Source organism: Aulostomus chinensis, chromosome 14, assembly GCF_037954235.1.
Source record: "Aulostomus chinensis isolate RoL2024-O1b breed Wild chromosome 14, RoL_Achi_v1.0, whole genome shotgun sequence".
NCBI classification, from domain to species: domain Eukaryota; kingdom Metazoa; phylum Chordata; class Actinopteri; order Syngnathiformes; family Aulostomidae; genus Aulostomus; species Aulostomus chinensis.
The window spans coordinates 24,474,383-24,498,503 of record NC_141333.1 but is presented as its reverse complement, the minus strand read 5'-3'; the positions used below and the strand labels follow the sequence as shown (position 1 = coordinate 24,498,503).

At 42.9% G+C, this 24,121-nt stretch overlaps 2 protein-coding genes across 3 annotated transcripts in view; one reads left to right on the top strand and one right to left on the bottom strand.

Annotated features, from left to right (window-relative positions):
- Nucleotides 1–5,307, top strand: part of oca2 (oculocutaneous albinism II) — a 45,345-nt gene extending 40,038 nt beyond the window's left edge. The window contains exon 24 of the mRNA XM_086223490.1: nt 3,002–5,307. Coding sequence (XP_086079616.1) covers nt 3,002–3,089 — 88 coding nt within the window. The 3' untranslated portion in view covers nt 3,090–5,307. The remainder of the gene's footprint in view (nt 1–3,001) is intronic.
- Nucleotides 5,308–17,909: 12,602 nt separating this feature from the next.
- Nucleotides 17,910–24,121, bottom strand: part of gabrg3 (gamma-aminobutyric acid type A receptor subunit gamma3) — a 53,987-nt gene continuing 47,775 nt past the window's right edge. For both annotated transcript variants that reach the window (XM_086224906.1, XM_086224907.1), the window contains 2 exons: nt 22,665–22,864; nt 17,910–21,495 (listed from right to left, as the gene is read on the bottom strand). In XM_086224906.1, the coding sequence (XP_086081032.1) occupies nt 21,217–21,495; nt 22,665–22,864 (479 nt within the window). In that variant the 3' untranslated portion in view covers nt 17,910–21,216. The remainder of the gene's footprint in view (nt 21,496–22,664; nt 22,865–24,121) is intronic.

Below are 24,121 nucleotides of genomic sequence, written 5' to 3'. Positions count from 1 at the left end.
TAACTGAATTAAAATAAAGTGAGTCTAAGTTCAGGTGCTCAAATAGAAATACTGGCAGAAAGCTCATGGCTGACATGTTCAACTTCACCTTGTATGGCTTCTCCTCATTTTACAGCCATGATTAAACCATAGATGTCTATATAAAACCTCTATAATCACTCTGACCTTTTGTAACGCAGGAAACTCCAAAAGATTGTAACAATTTAAATTCAGCACCATGGTGTGTTGAGATCAGCGTTAATGACCTTGAGTTCTTGACTGGCGTCATCAGTTCAAGTAGTAATCTGACATGTCTGCATGCATTTTAAATGGAAAAAATGTATCTGAATGGATAAATAGTTGCAGCAATACATTTTACTGCACACACACACACACACACACACACACACACACACACACACACACACGCACAATTCCTCCTCAGTGCTTCATAGCCGGGTCTGAAAGGTCATGCTAAGGGGGGGGCTTGGTAATGGTTTCTGACTCACAGGACCTTGCAATATAAGAGAAAGACAAGATGCAACTGTTCAAGAGCGGCTCACGCCTTACGAAAAGGCAACATAAAAATAACTCAAACAGCTTTTAAAATTATAGTCCTGATTTCCTTCTGATATCAGCCTTCTCCTCCATTATCTACATTTTCTGTTTTTGTGTGTGTGTGTGTGTGTGTGTGAGAGAGAGAGAGAGAGAGAAACCTTTATTTGGTTTCCGTCTGGTACTGATATTTAATTAGTTTACTTCCATTGTGCGTCTGAAATCTGTGCTGCAGGGGCTCCGTTAGCTTTACGGCACTGATGAACACTGCTAATAAACAAGCAATTACAGAAGTTGTTAGGCCATGACTTATTTATTGGGTCCATCATCGACTCGGTCTCACAGTGTATCACCACGCTAGTCAGGAACATCTGCTGTACAGGATGCTTTAATGATATGAGTTCCCTTCAATTTGCAGTAGGAGTGCTACACTTGTAATCAGTTATTTGCTGCTTTTGCAGAGGGTAATAATTAGCTCTCTAAATACACATGTAGTTTTTATCACCCAACATTTATCTGTGTCAGAGACTGCAGGCAAACAGATTCTGGCCCTCAGAGGAGCCATGTGGCCATAGAGGACATGGTAGACGTCCAAATAATGAACCATCTGCAGCTCTCCAGTCAGATCAGGACACCATTTCAGTTGATCCTTCTAAATCAGGAGTGAGCCTGGTTGTTTGCCGGTGCCTGCAGTTTAGACGAAGCTAGTTGATAACAGCAACTACTTGCTATGCACTGATCGGCATTCTGAAACCTGCCGGTTTGAACCACTACAACTGTGAGACAGCGCATCATTTATCACGGTGACTAGACAGGCTTAGGTCCAGGAGGCGTGCGGAGAACTTCCCCAAGACTGGTTTGTCTCATTGTGAATCTTTGGTCTGGAGTGGGATAGAGGTGAACATGGATGCAAGTTAATACAGGGCAATACTTGTCAGTCATTTGACTAAGTTTTACAGTACAGTACAATTACAATACCACAGTGTTCTAAAGTTTCAGTGCAGACTTTTGGCTTTGAAAATTGCCTAACTTTGGCCTGGCCAGTTGTTTGTGTGCACTGGAAGGTTTTGGTCAAGCATGACATGCTCATCATGGCTGACCTCCAGCACCGACTCCTCTGTGCACACAGCTGAGTGAAAACAGTTACATAAGAATTAGAACAAGAATCCGGACAAGAAAGCTTGCACGTGTTAGGAAAGTCACGGCGGGCTGAACACTGAGAGACGTGTCAATCAATGTGATCAAAGTAAGCGGGAGGATCTTTCGAACATTCATATTAGAAACTAGAAAGCCATCCAAATATTTCTCCAAACCATTTATCCCTCCACCAAGGTGAAATCGCCCCCCCCCCCACACTACAGTGCTTCGACCCTAATTAAAGCTGCAGCAGTGATGATGCACCCCTGACCCCCCCCCCCCCACCTCCACCTCCACCACCACTACATGAGAGGGAAGTGAAAGCTTATGACATTAGGACTTGAAGGAGCAGACGAATGCTGCACTTAAGAAAGGATATCACTTCCTGCACCCATTGGGGGGCGCTAGAGAACCCACACCTACTATGTGATGTAGTGCTGTGTTTACCCCTAACATGTCAGAGTTGTAGTTACTTGAAACGGAATCACTGAAGTCATCTGCCCTTCATCTGCTTTAACTCCCTGGCTTTAGTTTACTCAACACAACCTTTGAGATAAGACTGAAGAAGTCCCAGATGGAAGCTGGAGTATGAATTGACATTGTAGAGTTCCTACTGGCTACTTTATTCTTGAACAAGCCATGTTTCTGGAGTGTTCTTGTGACATCAGAGCTAGAGTGCAGACTGAGACTCGTGGAGAGCTTGAATCCGCTGTAGTGGTGCTTTATCAGTGACACATTAGCAGTGCTGAACTCGAGCTGGTGCCACTCGTGCCTGCTGAATGCTGCCGAGTCACCCAGATAAAGTGCTCTTGCCTCTCTTTTATAGACATAGTTCAGCAGGAAAGCTGCTTTGTCACACTTTGCACTGGAGAATTTACGTGTCAAAACACTGAATTATTCTGTGCTGTACTGTAGAGCACAACCGAGACGTTCCAGTTCCCCTGTGAGGCTGTAGAGCAACGCAAAACCAATTCTTGGAAAGAAGCCCAAAATGCACCATACAGTGGACATTTGGGGTTGTAATACTGAGCAGTGAGAGCTTCTGTGCAGGAAGATGCCAGCTTTTAGGGATATACACTTCCTGTCCTTCATTTTTAGTACAGCATGAGTACACAAGTACACTGCTACCCTTCCCAAAGAGTTGGCATGTTCCTTTCAGAAGGCCTGTGACCAGATTTGTGTAAAGCAGGTGAGGGAACTTTAAAAATCTCCACTCAGATGCTTCGTCATGTTCAGAGTTTTCACGTGAGCGTGTTCATATTCATGAAATAAAACAAAAACCTATCACTAAGAGTGGCATTCATTCATGGTATTTTTCTGCTTCTTCCAGGTTAGGATTCCCCATGATGATCATGACGTGCATGATAGCCATGTGCTACCTGCTGGCCACTCACATCGGGCTGGGATGGAACATGTAGCCTGCCACAGCTGGACGGGGCCAAAGAGACTGTGTGTAGCACAGTCTGGAAGTCTGGTGTCTTTGACCAGCGGGGACCAGAACTACAGGTGCTTTGACCAAAACTGGGACTAAAACATCAACTGATATGATGTGTGTTTTGTTCCCCTGTTCACCCTTTTGAGTTTTACCAAAACTTGAACATTTTACTGTCTACAAAAAAGCTTAATCCAAGGGAAGGAAATGTATCTTGACTGGACGAAAATGTCCCGCTCCTTACAGCTATAGATGGTGCAACTGCCTCACTGAGACATGCCACTAGAAAATCATCCGTTTTTTGTTTTGTTTTTGTTTTTTGGTTGTTTTTTTTTTACAAAAGGTCACAAATACTGTAATTTCTCTAGACATGCATTAAATTGATTAGAACGGAGGCCTGCAGTGGTCACGGAGGGGGAAAGTACACACATGAAAACAGTACCAGGCCATAACACTGGAAATGCTATTCTGTGGGCACAAGATATCTTTTATTTCTATGCTTTCACAATTTTAGTCACAGTTTTATTAACAAAAAATAAAACAACAACGGTTGAGTGGTGGAGAAATGAGCCGTGTAACTCAGAAATGGGGGGGCGCGGGTCAACATCCGGTTCCCTCGTCTCAAAGTCAATGAGTTTTTGAATTGGTGTTTAGTTAAATGGCCGATTAACGGTCTCTGGTTCGCTCTGAGTTAAGATGTAACATTGTACGTCAGATACATCAGTTAGTACCACACGTGGAAACGGCGGCTACCAATCAACGTGACCGCAGAGGTACGAGGTCGAGGTCGTTTAAGGTCGTCACGCTGAAAACAGGGGAAGCGCGAAGCCAGCTGAGGTCACGCTGTGTGTCGTGTGTGTGTGTTTCAATCATAGCATAATTTTACGTTAGTTCTTTTAACCATTGCGTTTATGGTTCAAAAATCATAAAAGTGGTGTTCATTAGTGAAGAGTATCTGACTGAACAGAACTTGTGAATCTCATAAACTTTTGCAAGCCACCGAATCCAGAATCCGGCCTGAAACCCCTTTTGGTTGAGGAATCACATGGTGATGAGAACCTCTGGGTTGATCATAAAACGATGTCATCCCTTCATTCCCTTTTGACATTTTGATTGATTTTTATGTACCGAGCAACAGACCAGCCTCTCTCTGCCCATTCTCTTGAATTCAGTAACGTTGGAACGTTAAGATGAGAATTCATAAGCGAAACATTAACAAACTGTGAATTCTGCTTTACAAATGTTGTGAGGTGGACGACAAGTTACGTGTTAACTTTGTCAAAATGCAGGGACCGTCTGCAAAGCGCAAGAGCAGAAAAAAGTCACAAAAAGAACTTCATTAATCTCACTGTCAGAGTGTCATCCGTGTCGGTGGTGCGATACTGTGCTCTCTGTGTGTGCAGGACAAAGACTTACTAACCAAAATGTAGGAATTATTGTATCATGTACCCAAGAATGTATAAATAAATATGGCCGCTCCGGGGCTCCGTAACCTTCCTTTTTGAGATGATCAGAATATCTAGAAAATGCTAATTACCTAATTTGTTCTGGGCAAAGATTTCACCCGTGGTTTACCAAACATATGTTTATATTTAAATGAACACAACACCCACTGAAAGGGATTTTATAACTGTTAATGTCTAACACTTTTGTCTAAATATCATCGCCCTTCATCTGAACCTGAGCAAACAAGAAGAGCAATAATGGAATTGGAAATAATTCAATTAAACAGAGGTCGATTGTTATCCAAGCACTGTACTGCATACATGGAGATCGGATGTAAACTGTTGATTTTGTTCAGTTAAGCATATTTAATGCAGATGGAGTTCCATCAGGTAAACGGAGACAACATCCTCCCGTCGAGACTGTTCAGCCTCTGAACCACCAAGCCGACGCTCATCATTTATATTGAGCCTGTAGAATTAGCAGGGGAGTGAGAGCCCGTGATGAGCGAGGAAAGCAGCGGGCTAGCTTCATCCATATCATCGTGTCATCTGATGATTCCGAACAACTCCACATGTGTCTGCAACTTTTATCAACCAGTTCAACACCAGAAATAACAGCCTAACAGAACTGAGTGGTAGTGGCGTCCAGCTCTGTTAACGTGGGCTTGGTGTGTCTTTGCCCTTTCTTGTGTTTATTCAACATCTAAACAACCTGAACATGAAAGGAAGAAACAAAGATCTACAACAGGAACAATAAAGTTTGGGATGTTTCTGGAATGTTTGTGCCTCAGTTTGATTTTGTCTTTGTTCCTAGCTGCTGTAAAACCAGTGTTTGTGTGTATTTGTGTGTATTCTCACTCATCCAGCTCATCTTAATTCTCGAGAATCAGATTATGGTGGATTTCAAGCAAGTAAGAAAATAGTCACGATGATGTCATCAGGGTTCTCTCAAGCTGGTGCTTCATGTTTGTAGCTGAATGCATGTATGTCAAACAAGGGCTGAGGAGTTGGGCGTTTATCAAGCAGAAAGGATACAGCTTGCATTATGGGAGATGTAGGACCTTGGTAGCTATTTGAGATTTGACGCTAGGAGCTGGAATGTCGTGAGTGACGCCTTTGCTACATCGGGCTGAAATATCTACCACAGCAGCAAATGCAACCGTCGATCTTTCTGGTTTACATGAGATTCGTCACTTGTGTGACTCGCACTGTACTTTGCTGCCGTTCCATGTTCTGCATCAACGCATTAATTAGCAAGCAATTAAATTCAGAAAGTCCCAACCTCGTTGTTACAGATCATTAATGTTTGTCAAAAGTTAAGAGTGATCTATGGCTGGAGACTTTACATCTCTATCTTCTTCTGAACTGAGAAACGACAGATGTCATTAATCCCGGGGACACTGGGGACACTGGGGACACTGGGGACACTGGATTCATGTCTTGTCATTGTGGCCGAGTAGCCTTCATCACTTTTTGAAAGAGAATCGTTGAAGAACTTTTCCAAAATAATAGATAACACATGCGTTTTCTGAAAGATACTTTGCAAATGATGTACGTGCTGTATTTGATCTCTCTCCACTCAACCTACACTGACTCCATCTCTTCTCTGCCTCACCAAATATACCTTGATATCGTGACTCTATATTTCAGGTGAGACAGTACAAGATCAAACTTAAAGTTTTGCTCCTGAAAAATCACACTGAAAGATAAAAATCTGCTCATAATAAATTTTAATTCGTACCGTAGGGTTCCATATAGCTCTCACCAATGGCACTCGTCTCTCTTGTTTGAGTGACAATCACAAAGTTAAGTGCACAGGTGTTCCTCTTGACACACTCATACACACACACACACACACACACAAACCCAAACAAACAAACAAACTAAAACAAATCAAATGCCAAAGTTTTGCCTCTGGTTTAACATGATGGAGAGCATTGCCTCTCCTAAACTTCCACCTTATCCTGCAGGAACCAGTCAGAAACAGCAGAATGGCCGGAGCAGCTGCTCGCTCACTCTCCTGAAAGCAGCTGACATTTTGTTGGAGCTGGATCTGGTTCAGCGGTCCTGCATCACTCATGGTGATCTTGTTCCGTCATAACGATAATCTATAGGAAGGTTAAGCCATCGGTGTGACTGTGAATATAAAAGAATGATTCTAATTCTCTCTAGTGTAGTTACCCGCAGGGACACACTGACAAGTGCAGCCATGACAGGCATGTCTCTGTTTCTCGGTAAGGTCATTGTTGCCGGTGGCAACAGTTGATGTCAACAAGCCTGCAAGGCTCATCTGCAGAAACACTGATATGCGTGTGCTGTGTCTGCTTTAATGTCAGGATTTGCAGTTTGTCCAAATTCTTGTTCTCAAGTTCCTATGGTAATTCTCACCAAACTCCTAATATCGGTTGGGGTGTGAACGAGCATGTATCAAACGCTCCACCACGGTCCTGGCCTGGTGACCAGAGACCTTCAGTATGTGACCTCTCTGTGACACTGAGACATTTACTGCACATTGTCCAAAAAGATTCATAATGTCTCAAATCTTTCATGGTGTGAATGCCAACAGATTTGGTCTCAATACAAGCAACAGAAAACACATTTTACTGCGCATAAGTAAAACGATAATCGCAGCCGTGGCCTTCGAATGCCAGGAGGTTTTGGGTAGGATGGAGTGAGCACACCTAGTAATGTTGGAAACAAGGGATGAGTGGATGGATTCACCTATGATAACAATAAATAATGCATCTCCATCAGCAATGGTCTTGACAGTTTTTGTGCCCCTCATCACCCAGACACCCCTGGCTGGGGAGCCCAGGGGTTTTACCCATTCAAACAAGCCAGTGGTTCAGAATAAAGGGTCATAGCAGCATAGAAGCTCAGTATCTGTCCAAGAATCACTTCAGCACATTGCCCCCTATGCAGATGAGGACCTGAATTTCATGCAGAGCCTTTCATAGTCTGTGACGCCTCTGCTTTCGGTAAGCGGGGACTGATGCAGACATCATCAGCACTTTTGTGTTTATTTTTTCTAGTCAGATCTTCTATCCTCTGGCAGTGCAGTGGTTTGACCAACAAAAACAAAGTCTAAAGTCTACAACTGATTTTCCTGCAATTCAAAGATGTACTATATACACACACACACGCACACACGCATGCATGCATACACACGGACACACGAGATTTCAAGAAGATTTCAAAACCTTTCCATGTTTTAAAAAAAAATCCTTTCTGTCTTCATAACATCAGCTTCATTTTGGGGAGATTTGAGGGATTCCTGCTCCCAAAGGTCTGCACGTTTTCAAATCAGCAGCAAGAGAATCAAGCACACCGCCAAAATGCAGTAGAAGGATCCACGATTATCTTCTTCCTGGTAGCAAGGCACTCAGGGCTCATCAACAGGGTGGTGGTGTGGAGTCAAGAGCAGCGCTGGATCATGAGTATTAGCATGCATACAAGCAGGTACACATTCGGGGCAGAAGTCAGCAGATCCTCCCACACGTGGGCTGGTGACTCCACCAGTCACACCACAGACACCATGAATCAGCGCTGAGTGCTTGAGGATTGTGATGTCCTTCCATCCTGAGTAAATGAAAAGGATATTCTCTTATTACTGCTGCGCAATTACATGTTTGACCTCATCTTTGCTTTGATGACCTCATCTGACTCGACGGCCCAGTACTGCAACGATCGCAGGAACATTTACATGCTCATTTATCATCTTAATGCAGCAGAATATGAATCCAGGTATCACTTGTCACGCAGGCAAATCAGACAATCGTGGCCAACATGTTGTGTTGCGGTCTGCAGTGACACTACTGTTCCTCTGGCTCAGTGAGATAATTCATTTGACCAGTTAAATGAGAATACATTTGATTTCTTCTGTGTAGACTCCTTTTCTTCAAGGCTAATGCTCTTATTCATCAAGAGGGGATTAAATGTTCTCTCCCCTCTGTAATTAAGAAGTGAGGGAGAATAAGAGGATTCACCCGTAACAAGATAAAGTAATACGATACAGACTGAAATAATAATTTCCGCCTTTAATCACCATAAACTTCAGGGACGACCGACATCAGAGAACATCTTTCTTTTTAATTAGTCTGAGAGTGAAGATTACACAGACCATTATGAAATTCTTTATGTGCAATATAGTACGATTATAATTTACTGGTAACTGGAAGGTTGTGACATGGTGACATTTTACAGTCTGAAAGAACTGAAAAAAAAATTAAGACTAAAGTGAGGCTGCAGGACTGCACTGGTTCCTTTATTTGGAGCAGGTGTCGCACAGATGCATGATGTTGTTCAGAACTACAGAAGCTATTAGTGCAGCGCAGGTCATCATGTGATTGCACGCTCTGCAGGTGTTTACCGGTCACACTGCAAGTGGGAACTCCATACAACGAGTCTAGGAGTAATACTTTATGGCCTGATACACAACTACATCAGCGGGATCCAAACCGTCACTAGAACATCGCAAATATGAAAAAGTACTTTTAGCTATTTTTTAATTTTCTACGCTTTCTCTTAGTTTTCTAATGTCTAAATGCAACAAGTTGATGTGACACATTGACTGTTTTTAAACATATATATATATATGTATATATGTGTATGTATATATATATATATATATATATACATACAGACATATATATGTATATTTATACATACAGACATATATATGTATATATATTGGTTTTTTTTACTGTATTTTTAAACAGTAGTAATCATAGTGGTAGTAGTACTTGGCCTACAAAGAGTGCTTAACTTAACAATATATAGCAATATAAAGTCTGCATCTGAAGAATTCCAAAGTGCAAACACGCATTTACTGTTTTACAAAGACTGAAAGTCAGACCAGATTGGGGTCAGACTATTGGTTAATTTAGCTGTCAATCAAATGTCTACGGTGTGATGATGCCTGAATTCATTTACCTGTCGGGTCTTGTGCTACAACAATCTTGTGTTCTCACCTTGTTTCCTCTACAGATGCGTCTGGTTTCCTCTGAGCTCAACCTGACATACCGGTGTGTAAAAGCTACTTCAGTTACTGATGGGTTCATTCATTGCTGGCAGAGTTTTATAAAAGGAAACAAGAACCACAATAAGAATCCAAGGCTGTGGAATGAGGGTTGGTGAGTGTTAATCCTGCTGCTTGATCTGAAAAGACATTTAGACCCATCAGCCACTGGAGTGAGAGGCTAATAGACAGCAGCCTGCAGGGACACGTAACAAGACACTCATCGCAGCTCAAAGAGGTCATCAGCGTTTTTCAGTAACGATCACTTCCTTTGTCAAAATAGAAGAGAAAAAAAAGGTTTGATACGTTTAACTGTTTAACTTGAACATAAATGGAGTGATTGGAAGATATGCATTAGAAGTCTGGTCGATCTAAGACCGCTGTCATGATCTAATCAGCCTGTAAATGGCTGCAGCTGCAGGAGGCCCTTCTTTCTTCCACGTATGACCATGCTACATGCGCTGTGTTTCTCGGACGATTTTAGGAGTGGAGAGTCCAAAAAGATCTGCAAGACATGAAAGAGCCAGCATCCCATTTTGCATCGGATATCACTGTCATAACCAGAGCACATCAAGTCATTTTCACCACCTAAAATGAGGTGATAAGATGTTGAAATATGGGAAACACGACACAAACCCCTTTCTGATCATACATTTGGGATGCACCCAGGATAATGACACCTGCTCCGCGCTTTGTCTTTTTCTTCATCTCATTTCTCTTTTCTCCTGGTTACTACAGGACATTTGGCAACCCTGTGAAGCATTTAGTCCAAAAAATATCATATCCCTACTCCACTGCAACGGAATATGAAGCATGTCTGGAATTCAGTAAAGTGAATTAACGCAATACAAATGTAAAACACAAAATGTATACGCTTTTGCCCTGGGAGCTTCAATGAATTAAAAAGACAAGAAAGGATTTTTTTTTCTCTTGCTATGCGAAACAAATGTTTGTAATCTGTCCAGGTGACATTTGATGACCCTGCTCTAAAATCTGTTCCATTTCTGTGTTGTGACACTGATTGTGACTGCTGGGTTTGTGAGATCCAGAATCATTCATGGACTCCAAATACTCCAGGAACAGCTCTCACTTTCCTTTTGTTAGGTCTTCCGTTGTTGTTTTCAGAACATTTGACCCGCAGCTAATTGCTGTTGGCTAATATTCCACTGATTACGAATGTGTGGCTCATGAATATAAGATTGAAGCATTATTTATGCCGCAGCAGAAGCAAATAATGGAAGACAATGAGAGTTATTTTAATGTGAAGCATCTGCAGATCATTAGTGTTCAATCAGTTCAGTGACTAATTTCCCTGTTTAAAGTCTCCAGTAATGATGTTTGTGGTTCCTGGGGAAAAGGAATTTGTGCTGTGCGCGTTAATGAGTCAAGCTTGAAGTCTACTTCTGATACCAGCTGCCCCCACAACTGCAGGCCACTGACCAATAAGCAGCCCACAGCTGGCGTCTTAACCAGCCACCCAGACAGACGATGCAACAATGCAGGTGAAGTTCAGTGTTTTATAAAGGTCATTTTTCAAGATCACGCTGCACATTTTACTTTCCTATTATTGTAGCCAGTCTGGAACGCAGCAGAGCAATAATCCTGCTGTTTAATCAGAAAGCTGGTGATACGTCTCATTTGTGGGGGTGAAGGGGAAGCGCTGACTGCCACAAATTTGAGCACACTTGCGAATGAATGAATCTGTGAGAAGAAACTAAATTAGCAGAAAATCTAGTGAAAAAAATGGAGGCATAAAAATAGTTGGAGGAAGTTACAAATGGGGGATTTTTTTGGGAGACTGCTGGCTGCAGCGTGTCGCTGGCTGCTGTGCACCATCAAGACACTGCAGGTGTTTTTATATTGCAACATTAAAGCAGCAGGTGTCTCTGATTGGCAAATTTAACCAGACGAAAGGAGTAATCAGACCGCGCCCGGTGTATTTCTGGCCTCCGTGCAGACTGAGACGGAGCAGTGTTCCACCGTCTACGCTCAGGTGACTTATGATAATAATATGTCAGAACACTTCGGGAACTATCCACACAGACTCATCAGAGGCTCTTTGTTTTCTCCTCGTGACAGCGGATGGCAGGTTCCACCGAATAAAAGCTGCAGTGTCACTTCCCACTTGAACCCAGCGGTTGTGATTACAGCTGATCAAAACTCTCTGGCATTGTTACAGCCCGTCCCTTAATAACACAGCATTTGCATATCGCACTCTCCAAGACTTGTTGTTCCTAGACATGTTGGCGATGATTGCGGTAAATACGACTGCTTGGCATCCATTTAATTTGATTTCTTATCTGGGCATTGTGTGTATGATGAAGTGGAAGTCACGACCAGCGCAGGGTTAAACTTTCGGCAGTTATTGAGGGTCAAACTCTGCTGCACATAATGCTGAATAAAAGTTTGCTGGGGGCGTACAACTGCGTCTCTCTTGATTTAATGGGATAATTTTTCAACGAAATGTCCAGCATTTCTTCAACATTGATGTACCGACTTCTATACATTATCTATGGTATGTAATGTCTTGTGTCACAAAGGAAGAGGATGAGGTAGATGTATGCATCCATCAGTTACCGAGTGTATTTACTCAGCTCTATCAATTTAGATACAACATACATGTAAAAAAACAACAACAACAAATAAATAAAAATCCGTATCAGGGTTTTTACATTGAAGTTCAGTTCAAATGTGTGACGAGTCCGTCTGCACTCAGGGGCCTGGACTAATTTGGCTTTCATTGAAAAGTTGTCTGACTTTTTTATGCTCCTCCCCTGTCTCACCTGTCACGTGATGCACTGACTCACGCTGTGAAACATCAGTACGTTGTTGTTTGACCGCCGCACACTGGTTTCACTATCACGATAAATAACTCTTCGTGACTCTTCGACTGGCCTCTCGTGGACTTTTTCCTCGTCTTTTCTGAAAGCGCCTCAATGGCCAAATCTAATTAGTGAGAGAGTGTCTCCTTGTCTTGTGCCTTTACATTTATTTTTTATCCTTCATTCCTCATTTAATCTCGGTATTGGATTTTTACTCCTTCCTTTGAGCCACATAATAAAGTTCTAGTGGAAGCAAAGCCACTTACAATTTCAAACATAAATGGTCACAGCACTCGGTAGACTCTCTCCACCCCCCGCTTCCAACTTTAGAGGGAAACGTTTCCTGATTCTCTGTTGAACGGAGACAACAGTGACTTTGTTTATTGCCTATTATATCTGGTAATATTACCTTCAGTCTATTATTTTTTAAAGGTGTGAACTGGCCATGAGTGTCCTGTGAATCATATTACAGACAGGTCGTTTGTTTGGTTCCAGTTTCTGATGCAAAATCCTAGTGTCTTTATTTGTTGTGGCGTTTCCTTCCATCTATTTTCCATTAAGGGACGTGAGGATCCGACCAGTGACCCTTCGGTTGCTACCCCGATGTTGTGCCATCTCTCCCGCTGTGATTGAGGCCTACCTCATCTTCCTCTCCTGACGTCTGTTTTCCATTAATATCATCTAAGAAAATCTCCAATTAATGAAATTGTGGCACGTAGAGAATTTCTTGAGGAACTCCTGGATACGGCAATCGAATGTGATATTCTGATCTTTGATTTCTGAGAACTGCCTCCATGAATTGTTGCCTAGGAAACAGCAGAAGCAGAGTCCAGCTCTCAGACTTATGTGGAGTGATTAGACCGTCTTTGAGAGTCAGCGCGGGGAGAGAGCGGGATTATCCATCTCTTTGGTCTACACCTGCTCCCAGTTGGTTGCAGCCATTGTATTTAACAACACTTTCTATGAAATGCTCTCTGATGTGACTCTTACAGAAGTTTGTGCTCATGAGGGGTTTGTTTCATAGCGCTACAGAACAATAAGATTATCAACTGATCCTTGTGTTAATGCAAGAAAATGTCAAACTTGATGATACTGTTTAAAAGATGAACGTGTAAAATGCAACATCCTTAACTTGAACTTATACATATACATGTACACGTGTATATGTGTAGTTCAAATCATATCACATCATCAAAGCAGGTTTATGAGGTATGATTGGGTTTATCAAAAGCCATAATTGTAGTTCTGTTATTTTAAAAAGCAGAGAGCCGCAGTTGTAAACGGGCTCTCATGTTTTACTATGGCGATGCATGATAGAGTATATCAACGTGTACATTTGTGGGTCATTTGTATTCATCGTTGATATCTGACCTGCATTATTAATTATTGAATTATACATTTATTGCAGCTGAGCTGAATGCAAAAATGGCATATATGAGGGTGACTTATACAATAACAAGTCATGACTGAACAATCATATCATTTGTGTATGATCTATGTAGGGTCGCACAATGATTTTCTTTGTGTAACTGTCTTTTTACCAGCGCTGTCCTGTAGCTGTCAGGAACCAAAGAACAACCATGGGGCTTTGACTCCTGCTGTACGACTAAATTGAGGGCTTCAGAATTCCTAAAATAGAACAAATTTGGTCCACAAATGTTTGTTGTTTTTTTGTTGTTGTCAAAGACGGCCACAAGTATAATTCAAAGTGCTACTTTCATTAGAAACTATGAAACATTCTGCAGCAGACTGGAGGAACGAGATCTTTTCATTGAAATTCACTCTGAAAAGCTGTTGTCATTGCAACAACATTGCTTCTGACCCTCTCAAATTAGACATGGGTTCTCGATGCTGACGTAACGCCTGATAAAAGCACAGACATGAGATGAGTGGCCATAAAACAGGACCCAACCTGACCCCATTAGACTCTCTTCATTTGGTGCCCATCCAGCTTGGGTCCTGGGACAGGTCTCAGTTCGTCAGGTCCAAGTGGACCATTGAGCTCCACTTCAGTGATTTTCTGGCTGTGACCTGAATACTCACAACACTGCACATGCCGTTGGTGTGTTTATGTCAAAAAGTGGAAACATGATGCCTTCATTTATTTCTGGAAGCATCAGGTCTCCAAAGACCAATCAATCCTGTTTCCTTTAGGGTGAACAAATTCATTAAAGCTCAAAAATAGTTTTTGTTTTCAAGTACGTGCCAATCGTGCCTTGAATTTATGACTATTTTTTCCTCCGTGTGAGAGTCGCTGGTGAATCGAGAATTCAGAAAACTCAAGTCTCATTCTTGCAGGTGGAAGCTGAAGGGTAAAGACCAAAGATTAGCAAAAGCAAAACATTTCCAAATGTCTTTTTTTTCCTTTGTCCCATCCTCGGGGTCAGAAATCTAAGAGGACCCTCTCACTGGGGCTGCTGCTACCTACAGTTTGTCTACCAAGACACCAGTAGGAAGGTGGCAGGAAAGGCAGCCGATGTCATCACACAGTCTGCATGGACGTCTTACCAAGTTTATACGTAGATCCATGTGTCACAGTGTGGCTGGCTCTAAACTTACTAGACCACTAAAATCTCAGCCTGGAAGAGGCTCAAGTCACAGGCGGGTCTCGGTTTCCATGTCAGGCGTCTTTTTGGTTTGCTGGCGGAGACGATCCTCAGCCGGGAAACTTGTGACGATGGACTCCAGTTGTTTGAGCTTCTGCCAACTGCCTTGAGCTCCTGGTGGAGTTTGCAGCTCTGAATCAGTTCCTCACATTCCTCTGAGGGCTCCACGAGCTGGTGAACACGTGCATGACTACGGAGGCTCACGCCAGCCATCGGGGTGGCTTGAGCCCCCAGTGTTTATACATGCTGGCACGAGGCAGGCTGGTACTGTGGCGCCATGTGCAAATCCTCTCAACGAGGGTAACGCACAACTGAATCCACAAGCTGGTCTCACTCTCCCTCTCTTTTTCCTCTCTCTCTCTCTCTCTCACACACACACAATTTGACAGTTTGCGAACTAAAATTTTATAGAATTTTGTTCATCTTCAGTCTCTGGCAGCAGGAACATAAAATGTTTGTCCAACATTTTTTGGATTTACCGAAAACAAGCAGTTGAAAAAAATGAATTCAAGACATTAATGGCAAGTTCTTGTTAACTTTTTTTGAGTGAAATATGAGGGATGTTCAACCAAATTTAAACCAACTCAGGACCAATTTAATTTTAGATTAAATAAGCTTCTTGAGATACAATTTCTCTCACGCAAAGCAGCTCACGGCTTATTAAACTTACCTCTGGCTGCCACTTCATGTTTCTGTCTCAGGATTCTGAATCCAGCCGTTCCCCAATGGTCCCATTATACCCCTCACCTTGCTCAAAATGTATTCCAACAAAAGCCCAGTCGTGCAGAAACAGCAGAAGATGTAAAATATCCGTTAGAGGCTTTTTAAGCAAAACCATCTTTTTCCTCAAATTCATTTTAGCAAAACATATTCAAATTTAAAAATGACTGCAAAAAAAATACAATTATGAAAAAACTTTATTACTTCATTTCTTATTCTTTGTACGAATGCACATTTCAGATATAAAAAGAACCATCGGTATGAAAATAGCATGGGCGTCCGAAACGGACAGTGGATGCTGCAGCAACCCCACTGACAGGACTCCACGCTGCTGAGGAGGCTCAGCGCTTGCACTTCACTGCACACTGAAGAATGAGCTATCACTGTCACACCAATATAAAAACAACCAAAGTGTACAGTTGATGGAAGATATTGCATGGCAGACAGAAATATTTTTCACTAATGTTGAAATGTAAAAGCAGAGAGCAAAAGTCTGGTTAAAGAACAGAAGCTTGTGGTAGGAACAGCAGAGAAAACTCTTCAGAACACCGATGAGCTGCCACCAATGAAACGACAGAGGATGAACCGACATAAAACATCTCACAGCACTTCTAGGCTACTTTTTGTCTGATTCCTGTTCAAATGACATCTCACATTACTTCACTGCAAACATGGTAACTAAAACTTGCATCCTGCTAAACACACACAGCTGATGTCAGCAATCAGTAGGCAAGCGGAACCAGAAAATCGCTGGCTCACGCCTCCTTTCTACACGTTACAACTGGAATCCGTAAATCTGTCAGCACACTGGAATTCCAGTTATTCTCTGCTATATGTTGGTATTCTGTGCGGCCTGGAGTACGACGAGAAAAACAGAACTTTTTCTGCAGATTTCAAGCAAGCCCTCCGTGGAGCGCGTGCCAGCAAAAACAAGCTAACAAGCAAGGGTAGCTAAGTAACAGGGTTTTGCGTCTTCTTCAGCATCTCTGTGCAATCCACGTGGATAGTTCACACATTGAAGTCTTGTGAGACGACAAAATGTAACCCTAAAAAGGCGTACTTTTTAAATAATGCGAAAAAAAACAAGTGGAAAACAATTTATTTTCACAGTAACATTGACTGGATGAGCCTGTTTGCTCTCATTTTAATTGCATTTGAGGTCAATCAAAACGTCGTCACTGTTTAAATCGACTACGTCACAAAAATAAACTTTGTCTGCAGGGGTTTTACGAAGCTCATGAGTGACGGACAGGAGTTTCATGTCCTTGTCTGGCACCGTCTCTGTCCCCTGTCTGCTTAAGTCCCGCTGATCCCCAGATGACCCGCTCCAGGCGTGTGGGATCAGATCCTAGCCTGAATCTCTCCCAACGATTACCCTCGTAGCTCTCCCACTTTCTGGAAGGTTGGTGCCAAATATTTGGACTGTTCACTGTGTTGTCTTCTCGTGATGCAGAGCAACAGAGACTCTTGCGTCCTCGCTAGCGCCACCAAGTGGACGCAATGTGATATTTTCACCCCATGTGCAGTATTAGTCTGCCCCTTTAAGTCATGGTCTGTGTGGTCCAGTGTAAACAGCTGGATGTCCAGACGGCACCAGGTAGGCAACATCTCCACAGGAAGTGCAATTCTTTTATGCAATTATCATCAGTTTTCCCACCCTCTCGCTGCCAGGGGCTGAAATATACGCTCCCGGAGGTTTACGCTCCCGGAGGTTTACGCTCCCGGAGTGCCTTCTCGCTCACTTTGTCATCCTGTTGAATAAAATCCCATCTTTGCACCACAGGGTGACTGAACCAGTTCTATGTAAACCCCTTCACATGAGTAAAACCATCCATTAACTGCTACATGAAGCAGTGTAAACCATAGTCTCTTTTTTCTATTGCTGCTATGTGTTTTAGACACGATTACCTGATGATAATGAGGATTTAGCTGGGAGTGTGTTTAGTCAGTCAGTGTGAGTTCAACAGTCGGGGCCCATTTGGCAGAATACAAACATACAAATGGGGGAATCCAGTATCTGTCACCTCTCCTCTGTTACTGTCAACAAAGGCAAAATGTCCCAAAAGAGTGTATAATGAAGCTTGAAACTTTTTTTGGGGGGGGGCGGGGGGGGGGGGGGGGAATCATACAATTTCTTTGTCATTCTTTTTTATTCCAACATTGAAAAGCAAGAATTATTGTAAAGTATAGCACCATTCAGAATACGTTATTGCATCCCTCTTCATCTGTCTCAAGGGGAGAATTGGGACACTGCAACATCTGAAACACTGAAAGGACATTTACATTGTAGCCAACAGGTTCACTTTCATGGTAAATATAGATTTAAGTATGCGTAATATAATCAAAAATGACTGGCTTAAGAACTTCCACAGATATGGTGATGCAATTAGAAGATGCACGAACGCATGTGGCTTCTCTGCAGGCGCAGCAGCTGCACCGAACACCAGCGCGGGCAGAGAAAAGGAAGGAGGTTCCTCTTCACAGCAGTCCTGCCACAATGTGAATGCAGCATCGACTCTGGCACTTGTTAAATACTCTATTATACTGAAACCTTTTCATGGGTTTTGAGTCTCTGAAAAGATTAATGGACCGGGCACGTATGGAGAGTAGTTGCCACATACCTGTACATAGAATACACAATGAAATGAAAAGTGTTCAGTATGGCAAATAAGCAGCTCGATCTAAGTATTCTGTCCAAGGCAAAGCTGCAGTCCTCAGTGAGGGGAGGTCTTCACCCAGCTGAGGCTATAATAAGAGGTAAATACGTACGTGTGGGGGGGGTCTTTGCTCTGGAGGGGCTACGCTAAGGCAGTTTAATGGTTGCTGATGCCACATCTACGTAAATACAGGGGAATCCAATTATGGTACAAACAGTTGACATTAAACCTGTAATTCTCCCTCTAATGTTTAATTGGTCGTTGACTCTCGTTTGTGCGCGGCAGATAAACAGCGATGAGTGATACTAATGAGTGGAATTAATGCAGTTGTGCCTCCAGTAACATTCAAACCACAGCCATGACTTGGGAGAGTTGCTGTGCAGCAACTATGAGTTCAACACTAGGAAGGAGAACCATTTATTTGCCTACTGGTTTTATCTCGTGTGTTAACAGCTGTGGCGAGAAGAGGTGCAAACGTGTGGAACGGCGACTCTGCCCACTCACACGACCACCTTTGCTCTCTCGGTGTTTCACGCAGGAGCGCTCGACATCGCCACAAGGCAGCGTGAGAGCGGATATTCCATATTTTAGGCCGAGTTGTTGGTGGACTGTTTTTCACCCAAGGTGCACACCCCTCACAGCTTAGTTCTGATGTGGTAAATGTACGTATCCATAAAGTATGGTCAAATGAAAGCTAACATGGAGCCTTCAGTACCCACAGGCACTTTCTCTTCTCTTAGATTCCTACACGTAGAACATCCTGGTACATCCAGCCACATACCAACACAAACATAAACTTGTAATAACCATCACATCAATGAACTTTACGTCAGGAATTGTAAATTGTTGTTAATTAAGTACAGGTTTTCAGTGAAGATTCTCAGTCACCCAGGTCTTCAGTGCTGTGTCTTAGTCAGCTGGACTGTTTCAGTTTGCTTGAAAACATTTCACCTCTTACCAAAGAGGTTTCTTCAGTTCCGACTCCCTGGTGGGGGCCAGAGTGGAGGGTGCAAGTCTAGAGTCGAGTCACAGCCAGGCAGAGACATAAAAGCCGGCAGCTCCATCCATCCATCCATCCATCCATTTTCTAATGCTGGGGGGTGGAGCCTATCCCGGCAGCATTCAGGTGAGAGGCAGGGTTCACCCTGGACGGGTCACCAGTCCATGGCTCTCCCAGCCATACCTGCAGTCAATTTAGAGTCTGGATTAACCTCGAGCCTGCAACTCACCACCAGTAACTTAGCACTCAAGAAGCCTTGTGAATAAGAAGCGAAGCATCTTCAAGGAAGCTGAAACTGTCCAGCTGACTACCACAAAGCCCCTGAGATAAAGTACAAGTTATTTGTGTACATTCAGATTACAGTACCCCCCCATAACCTACTCATTCTTCACGCTGTATAGAAGTACTGACAGTTATGCAAGCAGAGGGAACCTAAAGACCTCATGTGGTTGTTATACAAGACATTGCTGTTTTATAAATGTATCTCAAAACTCTGAGAGAGAACAGCCATATTCAGTCAAAGCCAGACTCCAGTTTTTATTGATCGTTATTCCCTGATTGTAGTAGAAGATGGTACCCATCCCTTCAGAAGAAAAACCTTTACACGCCGGATACGATGTGAAATTTTGGCGCGAAAAAGTTTAGATTTACTATGGTATGATGCAAAATTGACAACATTTCAATATCATCGTAGTTCTATTTCAGGCTTGTTACAAGCTGCTTTTGCAAAGCCAGCGCTGTCCTGAGTAAATGAAGGAATCCCCTAGAGGTGATTATAGAATAGATAGAATGATTAGAATAATTATCAATAAGGACACAAAAATGAGAACACTTTGGGACACCCACACTGTTTTAACAGAGATTAAACACATTTTTAAAAATTTGCTCTTTAAGAAACGTTGCTGGGTTGCCGGCCAGCGTGATTGATGAGCTGCTCGGCCATTTTGCCGCTCCGTTGTTTAACCTTTTCATCGACCAAAGAAGTGCAACACAGAGACCCTGGAACAAGACTGACGGGGCGAAGAGATTCACCTGAGCTGCTGAGAGGCAGCACCAACAGCAGCTGACCGACAACTGCGGAGGGAAACGGCAGCATTATGAAACCCCTCAAAGGACAAGTCAGTAGACAGGAGGGCAGAGTGGGTAATCACACAGGTGGGAAGTGAAAAAATAAAACACAGGAAGTGCTCAACAACACAAAAGTGGAAACAAGTGAAGTGAGTCAAAAACATGGGAGGGCAAGAACGATTATCAGCCAAACAGACATGGTGGAATTAGGACGACACACACATCAGCGTCCACAGGAATCTAGTGGAAACCTCATTTAATCATTTTCCCAGGTAAATTTTTTGCAGGAGTTTTTCTTCCTGACTAATAATAACATGTAATTAATGACCTACCTGCCTGATTCTGTGTGATTATTTCATCCGAGGTTTTGGACTCGGCGTGCAAAGGACTGAAGGCACTATGAATGGTTTGAATGTCCTAGGACTTTTCCTCAACTGGATTTGACTGATGGCTGCATAAAAACACAGTTCACTCCCTACGACACGAGTCATCTTCACCACTGACAAGGTTCATGTAGAGGAGCCAACCCCTTTTCCTTTTTTGTACTCTTATTGTCATCGGCACAGTCCATTCTCTGAGTAGAGCATGTGAGAAGCCAAAGTCACAGGCGGACGCGTCCCCCGCTGGCCTGCAGACACCCTCCGTCCTGTTTTTTATGTCCAGATGACTTCGTCAGGTACCACGTGAAACCATTTATTTGGTGGTACCTTGACTTAATCTTGAATATGCTCAGTTAAACTTCACCGTCCTTTGTTGACAAAAAGGCGCCTGCGGTGTGCTAAAGGTAGAGGTAACCCACCCAGTAGACGATGTTGAAAAGCAAGAAGGAGGTGGGAAAAAAGACACGAGAGTATGCGTCCAGTTCAAGTAGATCTATGTGGACGCGTCCTTTCCTCCACGCACCGTCTTTACACTCCTCGTAGCAGCAGAAGAAGCTCTGGCAATCTTTTCCATCCAGACACTCGTACATGCACGTGTCGTCCAAGTCCTGCCAGTACATGGAGTTGTTCAGAGCGATGGTGGTGTGCGGAGGTCTCACGTCTAGGACAGAGTAGTTCTGAAAAGGCAAAACACATACAAAGTTTTAGGGTTCAAAGGAAAAGGAATTAAGACTTTTCTACCCAGACCCTAATTTCCCGTGTGTTTGAGCTGAAATGATTGATGGACACACTTTCTGAATGGTTCTGACGCTGGGCGAGAACATCAACTGAAAACTGCTACGCCATAAAAATGGGCCATTATTTATGGAACATGACAATTTTGGGGGAAATTGGCTTATTTGCCAGCCTTATTCACTCCACAGAAACTGCCTAGCTGCCAGTTAGCTTACAAGGAATGGTAGTGGAAGTGTTAATATACCTCTGTCAAAGTCTGGCTGTGTATACCACTGACATGGAGTACCTACTTCAATTGAAATTTAGAGACAGATGAATAGCCAGATACACTGTCCAGACAAGGCGTGCTGATTTGATGCAGCACTTTAAAAAAAACAAACTAGGAGAGGGAAGCATGCTAAACAATCCTCATACACTACCATTTACTGCGCTAAGCTAACAAGCAGTAAAGCTCTGGGTCCCAGTTCCTATTAGCTCATTAGCATTCCTTATTGATCAATTCCACCCAAACGAATGAGAAATTGAAAAATTGTAAAACAGCAAAATTCCCCTCAAAGTCACGCTGCACCGAATGGAGGATGGACAGCAGTCACGCTACATCACCTGATCCACTGAATGAAGGTCGAGCTGAACAAAAGCATGGTGATGTCAAAGTTCAAAACAAAACTTGTCACCCACCTGAAACGCTCATTTGAAAATACATTTTAATTTTGAGTGAGAGTAGATGAATCCATAGCTGTGCTTCTCTACAAAACCAGGTTACATGGCAATAATTCTCATTTTTATCAGAATAAAAGTAAGCCAAAAGCTCACAATAAAATCCACGGAATCAAACTTCAGTCCTCACTGCCTTTATGTCGCATGTGACAGATCCTCCTACCAGACCCATCTGTCGAGGAGGCTTGTTAAAGGCAGCGTCCCTTAAAATAGTCGCAGCTTCCTCAGAAGACAGAAAGAGCAGCATCGCTTCAAGTGAACCATGACACATTCTCTCAGCTCCATCTTGTAACAATAAAACCCAGACTGCTTCTGTAGCAGGAGACGCAGGGCCACTGACTCAGTCTACACTTTCGCATTTCCCTGTGATTTGGCTTGTTTGGTCTCTACTCACCGGTCTTTTACTTCTGATGCAGCTGGGTCTCCGAGTGCTGTACGAGTAGTAATTTAACGTTGCGTATTCCATCAGTGCAGCAAAGACGAACAGGAAGCAGACGGTGACGAAAAGGTCCATGGCAGTGACGTAAGACACTCTGGGGAGTGAAGTCCTGGCCACGGTGCTGAGGGTGGTCATCGTCAGCACGGTGGTTATACCTGACAGGCAGACAGGACAAGCTCTTCTTCACAAGAAAAAAAACAAAAAACTAAGGTTTTTCGTTTTGTCATGTGGCGTCTGACTGATGATTTGAGATGCGTCCAGTATTAAATGTTGCAAGAATGATTTCAAAGGACAACGAACCCGCTAACAGTCAGAGACTAAATCCTCCGTCCTCACTTCAAACATTCCAGGTCGTTTTGATATGACGGGGAGATTTGAAACTACAATGTGAGAGAAACAGCAGAGCACTCAAAAAGTGAGAATTATTATAAGTATTTAATGTAGGTAAAATAATAATAATAATAATAATAATAATAATAATAATAAAAAACAGGAAACCAAGGGCTGCAATTAAAGACTACAGCATACTTCAAAAGCTAAGAGTTGAACAGTTTCCTCCGGAGAGTTTAGAAGTTTTGTTGTTTATGTCCAAAAACGTGTTTTACATCTACAGTACAGCAATCATGGATGTGCTTTAACAATACTGGTAAGGTAGTAAGGACTTTAACAACCTGTCTGATCTCTAAATTAAACCAGCAATTTAACAACAACCATGAAATAAATCATCTGTAAAGGAGGTCGGCTGCTTCACTCCGCCGGGTCAGAGGCTTAAATCGTGGCTGAAGCATCGTAAACGTTCACGGTGACTGGAGGCGCTGTCGTCGTCTCTGCTGCGGGGGATCGCTGCAGGGATTCAACATATCTGAAGGTCTGCTCATCTCTTATACCATAAGCTGCTAATATGATGCTGTGTTTTATGTCTGAACATCATCGACTCCCAGGTGAACTCAGACATGCTGCTAAACACGCTGATATGACCTCTCCCATCTCTTCCTAACTCCAGCCTGAATACACAGGTGGGCAGGAAGCTGATGACACACAGGTGGAGCACATTAGGGCAGCACAGGTAATCCCAGGGTAGGAGGCTCAACAGGAAATTACAATAACTACCACACGTGGCAGTAATTACAGAATAAAATGGAAAATGGACTTCCAACGTAGGGACACTAAATCAAGGAGAAAAGAAGAAAAACTACAGGTAAAGGAGACCAAAAATCGAATGTTGCGCATGAAAGTCAGGAAGGACGCCTGTGATGACTTTAAACTCTGACTGTGGCTGTGAGAGCAATGAGACTCAATCAAAACGGCAAAGTTTTGGAGCGTCAGAAAAGCGTCCTCGTTCAGGCGTTTGTAGCCCTCGATGTTATCTCTCAGACAGGAAGAACTGCAGGTGTCGTCTTTGCAAGCCTGGT